The sequence below is a fragment of the Panthera pardus genome, unplaced genomic scaffold (assembly GCF_024362965.1).
Source record: "Panthera pardus isolate Hobbes unplaced genomic scaffold, ASM2436296v1 HiC_scaffold_1, whole genome shotgun sequence".
Taxonomy (NCBI): Eukaryota; Metazoa; Chordata; class Mammalia; order Carnivora; family Felidae; genus Panthera; species Panthera pardus.
The window spans coordinates 40,240,245-40,263,298 of record NW_026526654.1 but is presented as its reverse complement, the minus strand read 5'-3'; the positions used below and the strand labels follow the sequence as shown (position 1 = coordinate 40,263,298).

General features: G+C 38.1%; 1 protein-coding gene across 15 annotated transcripts in view; it reads right to left on the bottom strand.

Moving 5' to 3' along the window:
• Window positions 1-10,059: 10,059 nt before the first annotated feature.
• Window positions 10,060-23,054, bottom strand: part of MYCBP2 (MYC binding protein 2) — a 284,243-nt gene continuing 271,248 nt past the window's right edge. For all 15 annotated transcript variants that reach the window (XM_053896144.1, XM_053896165.1, XM_053896259.1 and 12 more), the window contains 7 exons: window positions 22,747-22,850; window positions 21,325-21,513; window positions 20,419-20,526; window positions 19,043-19,252; window positions 17,517-17,624; window positions 16,709-16,874; window positions 10,060-10,894 (listed from right to left, as the gene is read on the bottom strand). In XM_053896144.1, coding sequence (XP_053752119.1) covers window positions 10,779-10,894; window positions 16,709-16,874; window positions 17,517-17,624; window positions 19,043-19,252; window positions 20,419-20,526; window positions 21,325-21,513; window positions 22,747-22,850 — 1,001 coding nt within the window. In that variant the 3' untranslated portion in view covers window positions 10,060-10,778. The remainder of the gene's footprint in view (window positions 10,895-16,708; window positions 16,875-17,516; window positions 17,625-19,042; window positions 19,253-20,418; window positions 20,527-21,324; window positions 21,514-22,746; window positions 22,851-23,054) is intronic.

Below are 23,054 nucleotides of genomic sequence, written 5' to 3'. Positions count from 1 at the left end.
AAAAGTAACAGTACTAATAAAGGAAACAATAGAGCAAGAAGATGGCATCGTCATGAACGTATATGCACCTCACAGTGTACAAAATGCATGAAGCAACAACGGATAGGACTGCAGGAAGAGATTAATCTACAACTCTAGTTGAAGATTTTAACACACCCACCTCAGAAACTGATATATCAAGCAGGCAAAATATAAGCAGAATCATCATAGAGCTGAAAAATAAAGACAGTAACTTTAAGCTCTTGGGTATATGGAATTTTATACTGCAGAGTCATTGTAGAGAAACAAAACATTTATGAAACAGACCATGTATTAAGCCACAAAAGAGGGTAAAATCCAGAGTTTCAGTATAATACAAACTACGGTTGTTAGCCATAATGCAATGAAGTTAGAAATGAATAATGAAAGAAGAGCTAAAAATGCCATCTGTTTAAAAACTAAATAAAATAAATTACTACACGAGTTAGAAAATAAATCATAACAGAGATTAAGAAATGTCTTTGTTTTAAGATAATTAAAATACCACATATATTAGTATTTAATCATACATCAGTAGAAAAACATCTATACCAACACTTAAAATGAAATTCAGAGTTTTAAATATAGCTATCCAGAAATAAGGACAATTCAACAAAAGCAATGTATTTAAATAAATAAGTCGAAAGAAAAAGAAAAGCAGGAAAAAGCCAAAACATTCAGAACAAATGTATAATGATAGTCTACAAGGTGGCCACCCCGTATTCCTCCCTTCCCCACAGCATCATGCTGTGCCCCACATTAGGTATGAAGTCCAGTCACCTTGCCCTTGAACCCGGGCTTGCCCTGGTGATTTGCTTTACTGGTAGCACAAGACAGAAGTGATGTTTTAAAACTTCTGAGGCTAGATCATAAGAAACCTTACAGCCTTCATTTGGGTCTTTTGGAATGCTTACTCTTTGCATAGTGTGTCAGAACAATCAGTCACCATATTATAAAAAGACAAAGCCTCATGGAGCAGTGCACAGTGAGTCCACAGAACTTGAGAGATAATAATACACTGTTTTAACCCATTAAGCGTTGAGTGGTTTGTCATATAGTAGTGGATAATTGGAAGAGATTTAATAATAAAGACAAGGGCAGGAATCCATAAAATAGGAAAAAAAAATAGAGAAGATTATAATAAACAAAAGCTGTTTCAAATAAAAGTGAATAAGGTAGATGCAACTCCGGTCAGATTGATTAAGAAAAAAAAAGGTTGCAAATTGAAAAGAATAGAATTTTTAAAAGGAGAAACAAATACAGCCACCACAGATATTTAAAATTATAAAAGTATGATATATTAACTAATAAACTTGAAAGCCTAGATAAATTAATTCCTAGAAAAATATAAAATGCCTAAGTTGGCAGGAAGAAGTAGAGAAGTTGAATAAAACAATAGTCTTTGTAGTAATTATCAAAGCCCTCTCCCCCCAAATAGCCCTAGGCCCTGATGGAATTACAAGTGAGCCCTACCAGATTTCCAAGAAAGAGTTAACCCTTCTATCTGATACAAGTTACTGGAGAAGAAGATGAAGAGGAAAAGCTGCCCAGGTCATTTCATGATGCAAGTATAATCATGATTCCCAAACCAAATACAGAAAAGAAAACTATAGTCCCACTTGTCTTACAAAAACACGTGCAGAAGTTCTAAAAGAAATATTAGTTAATCAAATCCAATAATGTACTACTAAAACTAAAAAATAAATAAATATTTAAAATTTAAATAAATAAGACAAAAAGTAAACAAAAGTGACAATAACACTCCAGAGGCCCCTGTCCTTTTGCCTTTTTCACAACACATATTGCCAGCTGGCATATAATAGACATAATGTATATCTGTTTAATGTCTGTCTCCCTTACTAGAATATAAGCGCTAGGAAAATGTGAACCTGGGGTCTGTTTTGTTCTTGGATCCTAGGCTCCTACGACAGTTCCTGGCTCAGTAACTGTTTCTTTGAATAAAGAAAGAATAGGACAGGACAGGGCTTATGTTGGTATTACACACTGCAGTGCCTGAACATGAGCCTTATTGTGATTCAAATCTGTCATGGGGAATAATTAGACAGGCAGTTTGATGTCACAAGGAGGGGAGAATCTCAAGAGGTAAACAGGATGGTGACAAGAAAATAGTTATAAGTGAGCTTGCTTATGGACCAGAGGACCCAAATTATACAGACTTCTGTGCTTTTCTGACTCACCAATTTCACATGTCCTCCTGGGAATGGGAAACCTCACGGCAAACAGGAAATCTGTTCATAGAACACAGGAGAAAGAAACTGTAGCTCCTGTGGTCCTCCTCCTCCTTCTTCCCCTCCTACCTCCTCCTTCCATTCTTCTTCCTCCTCCTCCTCTCTCTCTCATTCTCCTCCTCCCACTTCTCCTTGCTTCTTCTTCCTCCTCCTCCTTTCTTCTTCCTTCTTCTTCTCTTCCTCCTTTTTTTTCTTTACTGTCTGCAAGGAGCTTGGTGGTTGCAAAGGAGGGAAAAAAAACCAAGGTCTCCGTCCTTCTATAGCTGTCTAAACTATTGGGATAACACCCACTGCTGAGATTAGAAAATGTTATGTACAACTATGTATGAATAGGTTCCTAATAATAAGACTAACATTGTATACAAAGGTGCTGAGGGCATTCCTACAATAGGAATAGACAGGGAAAGCTCATTCATTTAAGAGGTCAGTTTTGAATCAAATCTTGAAGAAAGTAATGGGATTTGGCAGAAGAGGGGCAAGCAATCTATCCAAGTGGCAAGAAAAGCACAGAGTTAGTAAGTTCACAGAATCATGGGGAACCTGGGTGGCTCAGTTGGTTAAGTATCCAACTCTTGATTTTGGCTCAGGTCATGATCTCATGATTTGTGAGATCCAACCCTGAGTTGCACTCTGCGCTGACTGTGCAGAGCCTGCTTGGGATTCTCTGTCTGCCTCTCTCTCTGCCCTTCCCTTGTTTGCATACTCTCACTCTCTCAAAATAAGTAAACTTAAAAAAAAAAAGTAATTCTTAAAAAAAAACAAAAGACCACAGAATCATAATTAGAAGGTCATCATGTTCACTTCCTATCCAGGACTGAAGTCTGTAAGGGCATCTGTAGTGGACACCTATTCACATGTCTATCTAGCAGCTCCTTGGTGGGGAGCCCTTCCCCATCTATTTGGTTTTAGTCATAGCTTCCTGTAGCTCGTGAACCTGGCCCCTATGCATCCGGTCTAAGACAGTCTTGCACCAAGGAATTCAGAATTAATTCTGGAAGGAAGGAAGGAAGTAGTCCCTTCCTTGAATGCTTGGACTTGTAATATTTAGACCCAGAAGCAATAGGTGGTCATTTTCTACCACATGGTCTGGATGCTCTGCATTGAGATGCTCTGCAGTGAGAAAGAAGAACAAAATAGATGCAGAGAGGGGCACCTGTGTGGCTCAGTCGGTTGAGCACCATACTTCAGCTCAGGTCATGATCTAATGGTTCATGAGTTCGAGCCCTGCATCTGGCTTGCTTCTGTTAGCCCAGACTCTGCTTCAGATCCTCTATCCCCACCCTCCGCTCTCTCTGCCTTTCCCCCACTCATGCTGTTTCTCTCAAAAATGAATAAACATTGGGGCGCCTGGGTGGCTGAGTCGGTTGAGCGTCCGACTGCGGCTCAGGTCATGATCTCACAGTTTGTGAGTTTGAGGCCCGCATGGGGCTCTGTGCTGACAGCTGAGAGCCTGGAGCCTGCTTCAGATTCTGTGTCTCCCTCTCTCTGCCCCTCCCCCACTCATGCTCTGTCTCTCTCTCTGTAAAAAGTGAATAAACATTAAAAAAAATTTTTTTTTTTAATGAATAAACATTAAAAAAAAATAGATGCAGAGAGAGGACCTACAAGAGACACAGCCAGACAGAGCCCCCAGCCCTGGAGGTATCCCAGCGATTGCATTTGTTTTGTTTGTTTTTTGCTTACTGAAGTTATTTTGAATTTGCTTTCTTTTGCTTGCAATCAAAACTCCCAACCAGTATACACGTGACCTGGAAAGGCTCCTCCTTGGGTCTCACATGATGTTTCCTTTTACCTGAAAGGTGACTGTGGAATTTGGTCTCACTGTGTCCCATGTCTGGGCACGTGGGTGGGAAGTGGCATCTTCTCCGTAGCTGCCATTAACTGAGGGTGATTCTGCCTCGTTATACAGGGATGGTGGAAGGCTGGGATGGGCCTGGCTCGGCTGGAGTCCCGGGAAAGTGAGTGGGCATGATGACTGCCTCTTTTTCCTGCCATCCACGTGGACAGGTCCACCACAATCTTACTATAAGAAAGACACATGCAGTTCTTTCCCGAGGGGCAGGCGGCTCTCCCAAGATCCTGTTCTGCGTTCACAGGATGTGCAAGCTGGAACAAACTACTCGACATTTTTTGTGCTTCAGTGTCCTCACCTGTCAAGTGGGAATAATAATAATAAAAATAACAATATCTACCACGCAGAGTTGTCATTAGAACTGAGTTAATGCATGTAAAGCATGTGGGTCAGCGGCAGGCATACAGTAAATGCCCAGTAAATGTTAGTCAGCGCTGCTATCATTATTACTGGTTCTGATTCCTCTGGTGAGGACGCTCACTCCTCTAGGATGGCTTGCCTCAGCAACACCACTTCTCTGGGTTTTTCCAGAGAAAAATAGCCTAATGAAACTATTTCGTTTTAGGCCATCTCTATTTTAATTCTGTCTAGGGTTAGATTGTAAGCTTCTCAAAGGGAAGAAGTGACAGGAACCTTGTCTTTCAAGCCACTGTCTGACCCATTTTCTGCATTATCTTCCCAAAACACGTGTCTTTCCTCAAAAAAAATCTGAAGATCAGTGACAAAATTCAGACTGTCGAGAGTGGGATTCTAAGCCGGTATTGTTTATTAGAAATATATACAGGTCACAGATGCAATTTAAAATTTTCTAAATTAAAAAAAATTTAATTTTCTAAATTAAAAAAAAAGTAAAAAGGGACAGGTAAAATGAACTTTAATAATATGTGTTATTTAACCAAGTCAGTCCCAACTATTATATTTCAATATGTAAGCAATTTAAAAAATAACTTGATAGTTTCAATTCTTTGCCTTTTAGTACTAAATCTTTGCAAACCCTTGGGCTGGTTGTTTAACCTCTGTGAGTCTGAGTTGCCTCATCTGCCAAAGAAAAACAGTTGTTCACAGGTTTGTGGAAGGAGAAAGTGTGATAATGCCCATGAAGCCCATTGTATTTGTTCTTACTGCTGCTGTAACATATTACCACAGACTTAGTGGTTTCAAACAATACAGATTTATTAATGTATATAGTTCTGGAGACCAAAGTCCAAATGGGCTAAAATCAAGATGCTGGTAAAGCTGCATTCCATCTAGAGGCTCTAGTGGAAAATGTGTCTCGTTACCTTTTGCAGCTTCGACAGGCTGCTTGCATTCCTTGAGGGCTCACCCCTTCATCCATCTTCAAAGCCAAGCAGTGTAGGGTCTTCTAGGCTCTTTCTCTGGCTTTGTTCTTCTTGCCACATTTTTCCCATATTAGGACTCACATGTGATTACACTGGGCCTGCTGGATTAATCCAGGAAACTCTGCCCATGTCAAGGCCTATACCCTTAATCACATCTGCAAAGTTCCTTTTGCTGCTAGAGGCCACCTAGTCACATCTCCCGGGGATTAGGACATGGGCATCTTTGGGGGCTGTTATTCTGCCTCCCATGCTCATGCATTGGCACAGGGGTTGGCTACTGTAAGCCCTCAACAAATATTCTCTCGTTAGAAAACCTCGATTATAGTTCTTAACAACAGTGTATTATTTACACGCTTTTGTTATTTGTGTTCTGTGAAGGTCTTATCTCTAGCACTTGGCCCACCACGTTGCACATATTCATGTTCATCGAGTAACTTCTATGTGTAAATCATGGTTACTAAGCAGCTGGGAACACAGTTCCCACCCTCATGAGCATGCACTGTCAACTGTGGATACAGAACGGTGCTCAAATATTTATTAAATGGATTAATAAAGCAAAACAGCTTACGTCCACTTCAGGGGAAACATCATTGGTTTGGTTTTTACCATGCTCTCTCCCTGGGATGCTCTTTCCTACTTTTGCTTGTCAAAATTTATCAATTCTTGGAGCGCCTGTGTGGTGCAGTCAGTTGAGTGTCCAACTCTTGATATCTACTCGGGTCATGATCTCACAGTTCATGAGTTTGAGCCCTGCATCAGGCTCTGATCCCTACTTGGAATTCTGTCTCTCCTTCTCTCTGCCCCTCCCCCACTTGTTCTCTCTCTCTGTCTGTCTCAAAATAAATAAATAAACATTAAAAAAATAAAAAAAAAATGATCCATTCAAGACTAGGCTCATATACCTGCACTTTGCTTTTTTTGAGGAAATGGACATTGCCAGTTGTAACTGAACATGCTTCCTGTCTTGCCTTGTTAGCCAAGAAACTTGTTTCAAAATTTTTGGCCTGTTCTCTAGCAACTACCTAAGACTATGTGGTTACTTACTTGACACTCATCTCTAACCTTAGGTTTCCTTTCATAATTTTTTTCAGCGTAACTCCCTTCAGTATTTACCTATTACAGTCTCTGAATTTTTTCTAAGCTACCTTACGTCATTTGTGAAATGAAGACACCGTGAGTAAGTCATTTAAAATCTAGTACCCTCCTGTGTCAGTCAGGCCCTCTGGGAAAAGATGCCAAGATAGAGTTAGAAGTGCAGTAAGTCTGTTTGGGGTAGTGCCTATGAGAGATGAAAGGGCAAGGGTGCAGTGAGAATGGAGGGCCGTCAGACTGTGACTTGGGTGTGGCATCTATGAAATGGTAGAGAGAAGGAAGGTCGGGTAGGAAGAGCTTCCAATTGTAGCTCGGCTCTAAGAAAGTCTGGGCTGGCCCAGGTCCTGGTGGTTTGCCCAGAAGGGAGCGCTGCCTTGGGCAGAAATGGCCAGGTCCTAGCTCTCCACAGCCCTGCCACTGGCCAGGGCTTCCCCGGGGAGAGTGCAGCTTTGGACCAAATGCTGTGGCAGGTGTGGAGCTGGAGGCTGTCAGCTAACCACGCTCTGTGACGTAGGGGCCGCCCCACAAGGAGATCTGAGCTGTGCACCTCCACATCTAGATTGCACGCTTCTGGAGGCAAACACTGTCATGTTCCCTTTGTAACTTTGCCTGTGTTGCAAGTGTCCAGTTACTATTTCATAAATTACTTTTTGTCATTGAACCAGTTTGGTGATGTAATAGCAATAGCATGATGTGGGAGAAAGAGCTTGGGTTTTAGAGACAAAAAGAACTGGATTCACATCTCAGGGTTTTTTTTTTTTTCAGACAAATCTAGATTAGATTAGCTGGGATCTGATGCAAATCATTTAACTTCTCTAAGCCCTTAAAGTCATGAAATGAGATTAACCATGCTGTAGCCTACAGAATTGCTGGGAGGATTAAATGAAATGCCTACAATTTGGTATCTGCCATTTAGGAGGTGTTGAATAAATGTTCTTTTCTCCTTTCACTTTCAAGTAAGATTTTATTGTGGGAGAAAGTGCTTGTGTAAATACTTTCTCATTTGACTTAGATTAGGTATTATTTTTTTCTAGGAAATTGTGATTAAAAAAGGGTAAGTGGCTTACTCAAGTTCACAAGTTGGCAGAGGCAGACGCAGGACCCAAACCCAAGCCTTCTGGCTTCAATTTCAGCTCTTTAAGTACTGTTGGTGTTTTTCAGGAAAACGAGCTGCAATGTCCCATCTGGGAGCTACTGTCAGAACCACATGACCATGTGCAGGTGGAACTCAGTGACCAAGTGGGGAGAGACGTTGGGGCTGAAAAGTCTGAAAAAGAAGGGGAATCAACACCTGTTGTGAATGGAAAGTGAACAGAGAATACAGATTTTTCAAGTAAGCTTATGGACTCTAAGAGTTTTTAGACCTAAGCAGTCTGGCCAGAAAACTGCTTAAAACATGGCTTTTCCTAGGCCTGCAAATATACCAGAAAAGGGTTTCTTTCCGGATTCCCTAACTCCTGCTATTGTGATTCTGTTGTTTCTTCTCTTTTTCTTGGTGCAGAGTACGCTTGAGCCAAAAAGCATGCCAAGGCATTTCCCTTCTGTGCTTTGTCATAACTTATTCCTAAAGTATTCCTAAAGTTATGTTCTCTGGTTTTGAGATGCTTGAGATATGATTAAATATAGCATCCTCATAAACAAAGGTAAGTTTTATCCTTTTGATTTCTAGAATGCTGATTTGAGATGGTTCATTCTACTCAAACATCTTGTTAGTTTCCTGTTTCCTTTCTTTTCCATGCCAATTCACACACTGGAACTGATCAATCTGCCAGCTAAGTTAATAGATACAAAATGGTATTCTTTTCAGTTCTCAAGCGTCCGTGATGTCTCCTCTCTGTGTGACATTCTGAAGGTTGGCTTCATTCCTGTGGCCTGTGATTTTAAATCCACTGTAATTACAATGGCCTCACCACATTCTCCCCTCCAGGTGTCCTGGATATTCCTAGGAACAGCTTCCATCTCTGCTCCTACTTTGTGTTTCTTGGAAACATTTAAAGTCAGTTCTGAGCCTGTACCTTCCTTCAGTCTTCTCCCACAGGACTTGGCATGGGATGAAGAGGACTGGGGAAGAAGGGAGACACAGCTTCCTAAGTAGATCCTGAGAGTTAGATTCTGGGGCTGAGGGGTTGTCTCGGGAGCAGGGTCATCCCTTTCTGATGCCTGTTGCCCAACATCCTCATGGCACAATGACTTGTTCTGAAGAAAAAGACTGTATTGCCCTGAAGGTTCTCAAATCTCTTTTGAACACAGGCAGCCAGTCCCAATTGGCCCTTTGAGGATATAAACATGCCTTCAGAACACTTTTCTTCTTAAAGCTCAAGATTTCTTCATGAAATATTAACCCAAGGTATTCTGCAGGTTCAGAGTGGATTAGTTCTGCCTGCAACCCTTTTAGCTTGGCTTGGAACCACCAAGAGTGCCCTTAATGACAACAGATTACTCCTGCTTTCAAACACATTGGGGCAATTAAAAACTGCTTGCAACTCTGAGGCAATATCACCCAATGCAAAGGGAGTTTGCATAATCCGCTTAAGAGATTTTAAAAGAAAGTGTTATTACTTTTTCAGTGATGGGTCAGATGTATCTTATTTAGATTAAGGGGGACCTTCTTCCTTGCTCAGCAAGCCCAAGAGCTTGCACATTCAGCAGATCCACAAACTGCATCATGAAGAGATCAATCTGTGATATTCCGATTTTATTTTTGCAGTAAAGTCTCCAACATCAGGAGTTAGACTACTCACACTGTTCTATTACATTTTAGAATGTTCTGCTTACATATTTTTTTTCTCATGCCTTTCTCTGCCCCTTGAAATGCTACTTATTCTTCAAGATGGAGCTCAAATGGCCTCTCAGCTATTCCTCTCCTAACAACAACAAAAACCATTAACAGCAATCTTTCCTAAAGCCTGAAGGGTAAGACTTGGGCATGTTTATGAAATTTATTAGAAGATTCTCTAAAGAGTTACCTGTGTTCAGATTTGATCTTTTCATTTTAAGTTTCTTCAAGGCAAACATTATATTGACGCATCAATTTATGTATTTCCAACAATGGGAATATAGAACAAAACTGAAAAAAAACTTTTGTCATTCTCATGAAATAAATAGAAACTGATTTATGATACTTATAAATAACAATTGTCAATTTTATGAGTTAACTATAAAAAAAGATCCACAGAAACACACTGTAGTCTGTGAAGAAGAGACAAGTGATTTTGTTGATGATAAAAGTCCAAAAAGGTTCTGGTTAGTAAGGTAGAGGTTGGTCAATTTCCTAGATGGTTTTTTTCCTGTCTTTGGCATGTGTCTGTTTATTAATACATATATTTATTTGTTCTTCCCAGTGTTTAATTAAGATTCCAAAATGTACTTCATTACTAGTCTTATTTTCCCTAAGAGTTATGAAAGTTATCATTGTGTTGTGTCAGTGAATTTTTTTACAAGGAAAATTGGATGGAATTTAGACCTTAGAGGTATTTAAATTTTGTTTCTGAAGAAACACCTCACACAGTTGTTAGACTTTATCACTGTATAAAAATGTACAGTGGTTTATTGACATGTACATTCCAATATGTTTACAGCTGCAAGATAATGAGGCACACTCAGTATTGCACTTCATTAAAATTTCAGGCTCAACTTAACCTAGAAGTTTAAATGAAACTGCATTTGTAATTTAGTAATTCTTATACAGAACAAACATTGATATCTTTATATACAGTGTGATACTTATTACATTTATATGCCAGTCCTAACACAATTTTTTTTTTTAAATAACAGTCTAGGAAATAAACCAGAATATTCTTCTTTTCATCCCCACCCGTGATGCAATTATACAGGATTACAAAAAAGGCAGTATACAATAAACAATGATTATTTTTCTTTTTTGCTTGAAAGCCAGCATCATTCTTAGTCCATGGGCATGGCGATTCTTTTATATCAATTATCTATAAATGTTCAATGCTTCACAGGCCAATGACGGTAATGGCCACATGCAAACACCTCACAAGTTTGATGTCTTGGTTCAAAAGAAAATAAACTGAAATAATGGGGAAACTTTCCATAGCAAGAATTATGTACATGGTATTTGGCATCCTTCTTGCACTGTGAATGGTTCATTTTCATGGATGTAAAAATGGTCCCGTCCTTATCCTGAGCAGAGTTTAAACTTTACCACATCCACTTGGGGGATGAAGGCAACTTCTTCTCTGTAGACAAAGGAATCTGAGTGTTCTAAAAAGTGTGAGCATTTCTGCACACTCCACAGCCCAGAGCAAATTCTTCCCCAGTGGGTGGATGAACAACATGGAGTGGACATTCAGTTCCTTCTAATTGTTTGCCTTTGGGACCTATATACATTTTGAAGGAGGCAAAAGCATGTAATTAAAAAAACACACACATATATACAAACCTAATGTAAATATAAATTACTGATAAGATATTCAAAGAAATAACAGGACTATGGTTACACAAATACAAATTTTAAAAATGACAGAATCTACCTACAACATCTTGCCTAGAAATCACCTCTATGAGCTATAGATTTTATTCTATTAATGAATGAGATACCTCATCTTAAACATTTTTATTTTTTTTAATGGAAGTACAGTTGACACACATGCTACTTTAATTTCAGGTGTGCAACATAATGCTTCCACACAGCTATACATTATGCTATGCTTACCCCAAGTGAGCCATACCATCTGTCACCATACAAAGCTATTATATTACCACTGACTAGATTTCCTATGTTATACCTTTCACTTTGGTGACTTTTTCATCCCATAACTAGAAGCCTGTATCTCCCACTCCCCTTCACCCATTTTGTGCCTACTTCCCCCATTCAGAACCATCAGACCGTTCTCTGTATATGGATCTGTTTCTGCTTTTTTGTTTCGTTTAGTTTTTTAGATTCCACATTTAAGCGAAATCATATGGCATTTGTCTTTCTCTGTTTGACTTATTTCTTATTACTTAGCATAATACCCTCTATGTCTCCATCCATGTTATCACAAAAGGGAAGATCTCTTTCTTTTTATGGCTGTGTAATATTCTACTCTGTGTGTGTGTGTGTGTGTGTGTGTGTGTGTATACACATCTTCTTTATCCATTTATCTCTTGATGGGCACCTGGGTTGCTTCTATATCTTGGCCATTGTAAATAATGTTATAATAAACATAGGAGTACATCTATCTTTTTGAATTAGTGTTTTCATTTTCTTTGGGTAAATACCCAGTAGTGGAATTACTGGATCATATGGTATTTCTATTTTAAATTTTTTGAGAAACCTCCATATTGTTTTCCACAGTGGCTGCACCAGTTTGCATTCCTACCAATAGTGCACGAAGGTTCCTTCTAGTCCACATCCTTGCCAACACTGGTTATTTCTTGTCTTTCTGATTCTAACCATTCTAATTGGTGTAGAGTGATACCTCATTGTGATTTTGTTTGGCATTTCCCTGATTAGTGAGGTTGAACATTAGATATATCATTTTAAAGCAAAGAACAATGAACAAAAATCGTCATGAAAATCTGTCAGTTCAGTTGAATTGAACACTATTCTGGATGAGAAAATATGGAGACTTTTTAATAGAATGTTTTTCTGCAGGTAAAAACAAATTTAAATGTAAATAAGCCATGTTAGTTCTCTGAAGAAAACGCACACACTGATGAAATGGAAAGACTGATTATTAAAGACTGTTATTTTAAAAGTATCTGAAGGAAGATTAGTAGAAAAATGAAAATCAGCTTAAATATATGAATGGTAACATAATATAAAATATAACAATCTGGAAGAAGCGCTTAGGGAAAAGAGAAACTTAATGAGGCTTAAAAATGTACATAAAACTATACTTTTCTATTTTAAAAGACTTGCTATATTATTGTGCTTCATGTCATGTGTTTCTTATCATTTAAAAAGGACTTTTAGGGGCACCTGGGTGGCTCAGTTAAGCGTCCAACTTCAGCTCAGGTCATGATCTCATGGTTCATGGGTTCGAGCCCCATGTCAGGCTCTGTGCTGACAGCTCAGAGCTTGAAGCCTGCTTTGGATTCTGTGTCTCCCTCTCTCTCTGCCCCTGCTTGTGCTCTGTTTCGTTATTTCTCAAAAATAAGTAAACATTAAAAAAAAAAAAGTAAAGGACATTTAGCTCCTTTATAAATGAGGAACTTGACTGTGTAGGGAATCCTGGCTGGGCTTATACCTGAATACAGAGTCTCTAACAGCAGAGGAAGAAACAGAAGTATGCATTTGTTTCCTACAGCTAGGAACCAAAACAATAAATGTAAATTTTGACTCTGAAAGAAAAGTATGAGATTGGATGGAATAAGCTTACCCAGATGAATGGGGAATGAGATCTGAACTGAATTTATCTCTTCTAGGTTTAAAAGAAGGAAAACAGGAGGGATAAAAGGCTAGTGTTTATGAAGCTCTTAGCCTGGCACAGTATGTTAGCTGTTATTACTACCACCAAACAAGTACAAACTGCCTCTATCCATATAAGAGTAAGACCAAGGCAAGAGGGTAAGTATCACACTGAAGACAGGTCATCTCAGAGGGAGAAGTCAACTGCTGGTTTCAGCTACCAGACATAAGAGCAGCGGTTAAAACCTACAAAGGTAATTATTCCGGTTATAAATTATAGTGTGTATCAGTACCTGCCACCCCAAATCACACTGCACACTGATATTCTGCCCACCCCACTGGTGGGTGGGGGAGACTTGTCAGGAAGAGGGACACTCAAGTACACACCATAAATGATGGCTCCTGCAAACTGCAGTCCTTGTTTTTTTCTGGGAGAAAATAAACGGTCACTTACTCAACAAGTATTTACTCAGTGCCTAATGTGTGAATGGTGTTACATTAGGTGCTTGAGATGTAAAAATGAATAGTACATGGCCCCTATCTTCAAGGAGTTAGTAATCTAATCATGAAGGTAAAAAATAGTAATATAATCATGATGCTAAAAAAAAATACAGTAAAAGTAAAAACAAAAGAAAAATCACCTGCAGACACTTGAGTGCTTGCTATTGAGGTACTGCTCTAGTATGTCAAGTCAATCTTCTACCAGTCATAGAGGCAGGAACTATTGTCCCCATTGTGCAGATAAGAAAAGTGAGGCAAAGTTAACTTAATCTTTCTTGATTCTTAGGTCCCTCATGTTTTATTTTAGTTTTTTTATTTGAAAAAAAAATTTTTAACATTTATTCATTTTTGAGAGACAGAGTGTGGGTGGGGGAGGGGTAGAGGGAGAGGGAGACACAGAATCTAAAGCAGGCTCGAGGCTCTGAGCTGTCAGCATGGAGCCTGACGTGGGGCTCAAACTCATGGACCGCGAGATCATGACCTGAACTGAAATTGGACGCTTAACCTACTGAGCCACCCAGGAACCCCTTAGGTCCCTCATCTTTTAAATAGGCACAGCAATATTTAACTCTAAGTATTCTGGCACTAAGAAGGTGGTTAATAATTATTTTAGAAAGTAACAGAGGAATGGTCTACTTTAACTTCTTAATCTGGACTCTTGTTCTTATCCATATATTAAAAATTGGAATTAATGGGTTGACAGTGGTTACAGAATCAATCCCTCCGTCCTTCTAAGTAAAATGTATGGCCATCTTCCCTGCTGATTTCACTGTGGGGTCTGCTTTAATTCTATTCCAGTTCTCTATAGGAATGGATGAGTTAATGAGTTAGATGAATGTGAAAGGCTGGGAGAGCATGCCTTAGTCTAAGTGTTATGATCTTAGGCCAGCTACTGAATTTCTCTGGGCCTTAACTATCTGTGAAGGTGACAATAACACCAGCTACCTTGTAGGTTGTAAAAACTAGGTAAGAAAATGTATGTGAAAATGCCCAGGATTGATGTCAGTTCCCTCCTGTCATCTCTGTAAATCCTCTCCTGCCTCATCCCTCTGGCTCATGGTTGTTTCCAGGGTGAAGTCCCTGTACTGGCAGAGCTCGGTGATCATGTGAATGTGTGAGGGAAGCCTTGCCTTTGCTGGAACCTCTCAGCGACTATCCACCTCTGTGTTCTCCACACTTGTTTTATTGCTAGCTAACCTCTTGATTAATTTTAGTGTTTGGTTGTTGTTTTGTCTTTGTTTCTGAACATAGAAGAAACTTTCTTTCATTAAGTAAAAATGTGAATTTTCCCTGATGATATTGCTTGCCTCTAAACTTTCTCAACTAGAAGCTGCTTATCTCTTGAGCTCCTCTGTGTCATGAAGCCAGGAAGCAAGACCGACTCTCCTGGTTCCCATTTACTTCTAGACCACTGACTTACAACTTTCAATTCAATAACCCTCTTCCCGTGAAACTAACATGAGCCAGAAAACTGCCCCTATGGTACTTCCTTCATTTGCTGACCTCCAGCTCACCACCCTCCTCTAGCTATTACATTTCACATCTTTATGCTGGCCATTATCCTAAACACCTAGCCTCGCGTTATTCTGACCTTGCTTCTTTCAAAGTCTACTACATCTACTTTAAAATAAAAAATTCTTTTTAGAGGGGAAAGAGTGTAACAATTTCTATTTACCATGAACAATCTTTTATCTATTTAACATAAACAAAATAGCAAAAGTAGCTATACTCAAAAAAAAAAAAACCCTACTTATTCTTTCTGAATAGATAATATATTTCTCATGGCTTAAAAATCAAAATGTTAAAACACTGTATACACTGAGTCACCTTTCTCCCATCTCTACCTATCTTCCTGGTTTTTCCCAATAGTAAATTAATTTTATTAATTTCTAGTGTATCTTTCCACAGTTTTTTAAAGGCAAATATAAACAAATATGAGCATATATTTTCATTTTCCCCTTTCCTACAAGACAGCAGACTATATACCTTGTTTTGTAAATTGATTTTTCTTTTTTTCTTTAAAAGTTTTCATTAAAAATTTTTTTATGTTTAGTTATTTTTGAGAGAGAAAGACAGTGCAAGTGGGGTAGGGGCAGAGAGAGAGGGAGACACAGAATCCAAAGACGGCTCCAGGCTCTGAACTGTCAGCACAGAGCCTGACGTGGGACTTGAACTCACAAACTGTGAGACCATGACCTGAGCTGAAGTCGGATGCCTAACCAACTAAGCCACTCACACGCCCCTGTAACTTGATTTTTCACGTAACAGTCTCCTACACATCTTTCCATATGAGTACATAGAAACTCCATCCTCATCACCATTTTCTCTTTTTGATGGTGCACAGTACTTAGTGTGTAACCACCCTCCTGCTGGACACCTGGGTTGCTTATGAATTTTTATTTTTACAAGCCATGTTGCAATGAATAGTCTTGTTTATTTGCTTTTTTTATTTACCTCACATATGTAGGTATATCCTCAGAAGTGGACTGTTGAAAGGTAGATGTGTTAGCAATTTTGAGAGGCTTTTTTTCAGTAGGGTTCTAGCATCTGCTCTCTGATAAGCAGTGGATGAGAGTATGTTTCTCAGCTTTCAAAAGATTGTGGATTGTGCTGTAAGTACTTTTGCATGTATTTTCACCAATTTCAGATATATCTCATGTAAAATTCTCTACTTTGGTCACATTTACCTCCCCTTCTGCTTCCCCCACTTCTGTGAAGCCTGGTACTCCACTGCATTGGAACCACCAGCCTCCTGACCTCTTCCAATCTTTTGGGTTTCTTTTTGGTTTCATATTCCTATTTTTCTCAGCCTGGCCTCTACACACAATTATTTCTCCTGTATTCTCAGCAGCTTAACTCCTTGGCTTTCCTGACGCTCCCTATGCTGCCAATTCCCAGCCACTCTAGATCAAATCACTTGTCCGTTTTATGGTGCTGGTTCCAGACTTCTCAAAAAAAAAAAAAAAAAAATTACAAAATCTTTTAAAACTGTTCTATTATCAATTCATAATTTCAAACTTCACATGGCCCTACAGTGCGAAACAGTGATTTTTTTACTGACTTCCTTCTTCCCCAGGTGCCGGTTTCCATTACAACTCTTGACCCCTCATCACCATGGTGATCTTTCTACTTCACTCAGAATGTCAAAAGCTTACAAGGGCCAAGAAATTTGCTCTGATTCTTTAGTCTAGTTTGAACCGGATTTCTACCACTTGGAACAGGGTTCTCTTGTGATCATTAAATTAAACTCGAAAGTAAATACATTACAACAATGTTTTTAAAAATATTAAAAGCATACCTGCAGGACAGTGTGGTAGTTCTTCCTTAGGAATGCTAGTCATTCTTTGAAAATCATCATGACAAGCATTACAAAAATGTGTTGTTCCAAAACAGAAAAAGACTGCCACTGAACAGCAGTAGCGACATTTATACTCCAAAAAGTCTGTGCCATGTTTTGGACACATCTATAGCAAAAGAAAATACACAGACACAAGATTATAGTGAGTCTATTTCAATTACAGTTAAGGACGGTCATATATGTAGCCTAGTGATTCATATCATGTGAGTATGCATAGGTCTCAAAACTGATTGGAAAACTGAGGATATATACATTAAAAAATTAATGAATAAATGCATAGCTCTGCCCAAAAGGTCTGGAGAAGGCCCTAAATTCTTATCTCAGATTCATCATAGCCAATCTGATTTAATAAGTAAGACAGTTGATTTCCTGGTAAATTTTTCCTGGTCAGCCAAACTGAATGGTTAATAATATTTAATCTATCTCTCAGTCTCACAGATGTACTATGAAGATTGCATGGAAGTGAGGTAAACCTAAAAGTGTGACTACAGGTTTGAGAAAGTGAAATACATAAATTTATTACTTGTTGAAATATGGTGATAATTTTATTTAAGACAAAATTATAAAATGTAAATACCATCCAAGAAAATAACATATATGAATTAATTTGAAAAATTATACACTGCTATAAACACTGGGCAAAAACTTGCTGTATTATTCCCACCATCTTAGTTATATTATTATTTTTGAAAAAAAATAGGAGCTTAACATATCTAAATTGTCTTTTCTATTAAAATGTGCTACCCACCTGAGCCCTGGACACATCAGAACAGGCACCACAAATGAGCTCTCTGGGATCATAATCATCCCCTTGTCCAGCCTCAGCATCGCACCGAGCTTCGCCACCAAAATATGCCTATGCGGAGAACAACAACAAAAACCTTGTCATGGAAGATACAGTATGAGGATACTGAAAGTAAAATCAAGAGTTCTTAGAAAATACTATTATCTGTTAGACTCTCCCCTGCAGTGCCCAGTGGATGCCCATATGGTTAGACTGGAGTATGAAATAAAGCTACTTTAATCTGGAATAAACTCATGCATACAGTAGGAACTCCAAACACTGTACTGTCAAAGTAAAATAACAAAAGAATGTATAATATTCCAAATAAATATAAAAAATATATTAAGTAGTGAAGAGAAACTGCTTTCTCAGGGCAAAGTTTGAGTAATTTTTCTCATTTTGAAACATTAAATGTTTCCTTCTATTGCTTTGATAATCATGCGTGAGAATTTTCCAAATTTTAATACTGTAGTAGTAATAGTAGTGGGGGAGGGACAGAGAGAGAGGAAGACACAGAATCCGAAGCAGGCTCCAGGCTCCAAGCTGTCAGCACAGAGCCCGACACAGGGTTCGAACCACAAACCATGAAATCATGACCTGAGCTGAAGTCAGATGCTCAACCCACTAAGCCACCCAGGCGCCCCTTGAGGTTTAGAAATATTAATCTACTAGTAGCAATGTGAGTGTAAAGGATGGAATGGAGGGGTTAGGGGCTCCACACAGGGGGCTCAGTAAGAAGGCTACTGTAATTACCAAAGAAAATGATTAGGGTTGCTGAAGATGTAATAGAAAAAAAAGAATTCAGAGATATTTAGAGACAGAATTGATAAGACTTTGTAAATAAAGACCAGACACTGAGACAGTCAAAGTCGATGAATGTAATACTTCTCATGTGGACTTTGAAGTATCTGTGAAAAAATTAAAATGTCTGGTAAGCAGTTAAATATTTGTATCTAAGTCTCAAAAATTTTTCAAGGTCAGAATGATACAGATGTTTGGCGAACAAGAGCTCTGCAAAGGTTAAGAAGGTTATAATTAGGCAAGAATACACTGCTGAGAAACTAAATCTATACACAGCAGGTAAATGAAAACGAGCCTTATAAAGGAGTTAAAGACAAATAACCAGAAATAAAGAGTAGTACTTTCCAAGAGTAGCATCTTGGAAGCCAAGGAATTTTATGAGGAAATGGTGGTAAGAGCAAGTAGGAGAGATTTATTTAAGAACTAACTGGATTTGGCAAACAGGAGATTACTGATGTGAAGTGACTTGTGTACAGAAATACTACATGCTTTGGAAATAGTTTATACAGGTTAAAAAAAATCCCAAAACAAATTGAGTAAAAAAATTCAACTTAAAACATAGTATCAAGCTTTCTCATTTTTAACTTCGGACTTAAGATATAAGAATTCAGTATCATTATACAATTCAATTCTTAATCACATAGGTAATCTCTAGTTCTTAAAAACTCCCATGATAATTTACAGCATACCTTTCTGCATTTGTAGCAGACATAATATGCATATCTGTTCATGGCATAGCCAGCGGGGTCGTTATAAAATCTCACACCAGGCGTTGTGATAGCTTCACTCTTATGCAGACCTTCGTATTCCAATCTCATTAAGGCTTTTCTTCTGACATCTTCATAGAGATCTTTTATTGGATCAAGCAGGTCTTTTAATACTATATGATTTATTTTGTTCTGAAATTTAAAAAATGAACATTCTTTACAAGAATCATTTATTTATGAATTCAACAAACACTTAAGTGTGCATCTAAGAATTAAGCACTGTGTTAGGAGATAACCAGAGAGTGGACATTTTCTAAATAAAATACCGTTTAAAAACAATCCTGTAAAACCCTCACAAGCCCACATTTTTCCAAGATCAGGGACAATGGGGGCAAATGAGACATAAAGCATGAAAATTCTGTTTCATTATCTTCATATTTCCTGAGCCTGAAATATATCTTCTGTTGCCTTAGCTCTTCTGGGAATAAAAGGTGGCCTTGCTGCCATAAATAAGACCCACTCCCTCTGTGTGAGTGTGCTGGTTCTTTGGGGTAGGGTAGATGAAGAGGTAGTATTTTGTATATCACCTTCGTATATCATTTCCTAAATGTGACCTTTTCTGTGGCACCATATAAGAAGAGAGAGAAAATTATTTATTACAATATTTTTGATTGTTCCTCAGTCTAACTAAACAATGATTGCAGCAAGTTTTTCCATTTTATACCCTTTATACCAGTCTGCACATCTGAAGGAAATAGGGAGAACTTAACAGAGGAAGGAATGAAGAATTACTAGAGAAGGCACTGTCAGTCACATTCTGAAACAGGTTTTTTGTTAATCATGACTGGCTGGCCAAAACAAGTTGCTACTTTGTTTACTATCTTTAAAGAGATTTGTCAAAATGTTAATAATCTTCTCCTTGTTTTACCTGCGCTCTAAAAGAATTCATCTTAATGGCTCTGAAAACCCAGACCTCATCTTTATTGGCAGGTGTAAGAAGCTACAAGCACCACAGACTCATTCATTTTGGTCGTCACCTGCTGTCGTATCTCAGGATTTGATGTGAAAGTGGTGACAAACACCATGCATGATGATGTCTAAGTGAATTTTCTGATGCGATATGTTTAATTCCATTTAAACAGCTTTTAATGGACACTTACTGTTTTGAAATGCATTATAATAGATAGAGGGATCTTATAATATTCTCTGGCACACCTGGATGAAAAGAGCAGAAACTGGTGGGGAACGGGGGCAAAAAGTAAATCGAGAAGGACACCAAGAGATGCTGACATGTTTATTCTGGAAGATGAAGGTAAAGATAAAAATAGAAAGTAGACAGTTTCTGATTCTCTCCATACCTTGCAAATGGGACAAGATATAAAGCCAAATGTTATCCTTGGACCAAGCCATCTATTTTCCAAAACTCGTCGGCAGCACTGTAAGTGGAATACGTGACTACAGTCCAGCTTAAATTAAAAAAAGAAAGGGATGTAAGCAAATGTGATAACGATAAACACTTGAATAAATGGCAGATTATTCCATGTTCAATGCAAGGTGCTAGTTAAAGCAGGTAAGGGAAAAATCAAGTTTAGAATAATGAAATTTCAGATCTTCTCTGTTATTCATGAAATATTATAAACTGTATCTTCAGCTTCTCCCAATTTGTTACCATTCGTGTATTAATGACACCTTAAAAGAGTAAGCCACGTTAGGGAGCAATTTAGAATTATTAACTTTTGTTTCTGGTAGAAAGAAGGAACTCCTGATTTAAAGGTTTAAGATTTATTTTTGAGAATATTCATTATTTTGCAGTCGTAAAAACTGAAAATATAAACAAGTGGTAAAAGTTTTAAAAACTTATTTAGCAAATTATAACTTCAATAATATTACTAACATTATAGATGTATGCAAATGCATTACATATATAGGTATGTTTATCAATTGCATAATGCTACCATTCTGGGTTTTCGAAATTAAGAAGAGAGTGGTTACTAGATAACCTTATTATTTTTTCCTCCCTTAAGAATATTTTATACATTCTATTGATTATACAGACTCACACAAATCACAAATTAAAGCTGAGCACACAAAATGGAAAAAACATAAAGGGACAGAATTTGCTCTCCAAGAAATGGAAGATGTTAGTGGGACATTTTCTTCCAATGATATAAAATAGGTTTAAGTGATCTGTTTATTTAACAAATATATTTATAATTCCCGTTTTAAATTCTAGACACTTGTAACACTTTAAGAGCTGAGACAACCTGAATGGCTGGTGCTGCTGAGAGCGCTTCGGTGAAACAGATCATGCACATGTCATCGGCATCTTGCTTCAGCGTTGTGGCACTTTTATCACAGCCGTGGAGACAGGGCAGACAGTGCTCTTCATTTTTAACACCTCCACATGGATGGCCACAAGGATGCGTCTTACTACAGGCTATCTTAGCATATTCCTATTAAAAATAAATTATGATGGCATTCAAAATACCAAAAAGGGCATATCTCCTGGTAATTATATCCATTATATTAATTTTCCAAGATATTTCCCACAGGAAATACACATTGAGGCTATGTAACAATAAAGTTTTTTTTTATTCTTCATTTGAATATAACTTAAAGATTATTAGCAAGGTTTTTAACGTGTAATTTTAAAAAAAATAGAATTTATTGTCAAGTTGGCTAACATGCAGTGTATACAGTATGCTCTTGGTTTTGGGGATAGATTCCTGTGATTTATCACTTACATAAAACACCCAGTATTCATCCCAACAAGTGCCCCCCCTCAATGCCCATCACCCATTTTTCCCCTCTCCCTTCCCCCGCATCAACCCACAGTTTGTTCTAAATTTTCACTTCACATAAAGACAATGCTGATAAAAAAGTGAAATATAATTTTAGTGGATTTATTTTCATGCATAGTCCTGAAGCAAAAAAATTCCTGATATACAATCTCCCAATTACTACCTATCTCCTCACTACAATGGGTATAAAAAATACACAGGTATCTTTCATAGCTGGACCCTATTCAAATTCTTGTTAACTGAATTGAAGAACTGAAAATATTTGGATAGCATGGAGTATGTGTATGGATGTTCAGGACTACAGAATTCTTAAATACTGGAAGTTTTTTATAGGGAAATAAGTGAGTAAAGTATGTAAGAGGTAAAGAAATGCAGTCCATAGACTTTTACCTGTTTCTAGCACACAAGCAAACATTAAATATGTATTATGGTGGAACTGATAAACACACACAGTCTGGTTCAGGCTTGAGAAACTTATCTGATCCATTCTCTAGCTCTGATAAAGAATTTAACTCTTTAAAAAGAATTTTTTTTTTAAATGTATCTTTATTTTTGAGAGCGAGAGAGCATGAGTGGGGAGGGGCAGAGAGAGAGGGAGACACAGAATCCGAAGTAGGCTGCAGGCTCTGAGCTGTCAGCACAGAGCCCAATGCAGGGCTCAAATTCATGAACCATGAGATCATGACCTGAGCTGAAGTAGGATGCCCAACCGACTGAGCCATCCAGGCACCCCAAGAATTTAACTCTTGACAATGAGGAATATACTAACTTAGAAAACTGAAGTGATGCTGAACGCTAACTCTTATTTATATGCAGTAAATATGTCCTGAGGGAATACAGGCTATTCCTTACTGGGGCAGCCTGACTGTCTAACTGTATACTCACCTGGCAATCGGCATCAGAACAAACACTGCCAACAGCAGATAACTCTGTTCCACTCCTGGAACCACAAAAGCGGCATGCTTCTGAGCTACTTGTGGTGGGTTTGCCTAGGTTCAAGCAGAAAAAGAAAAATCTTCCTTAAGGATATGTTTTCTATATATTTTAATACCCAGCTAAATAAAAAAACAACAACAGGACAATCAGGTATGTATCAGTTGCTATCACTAGAAAATCAGCCTGGCAGTTTTACGGAAGGGTTGTAAGCAGTCCTAATTATAAAGGAGCTAATCACAAAAAAGGGACAAGAAACT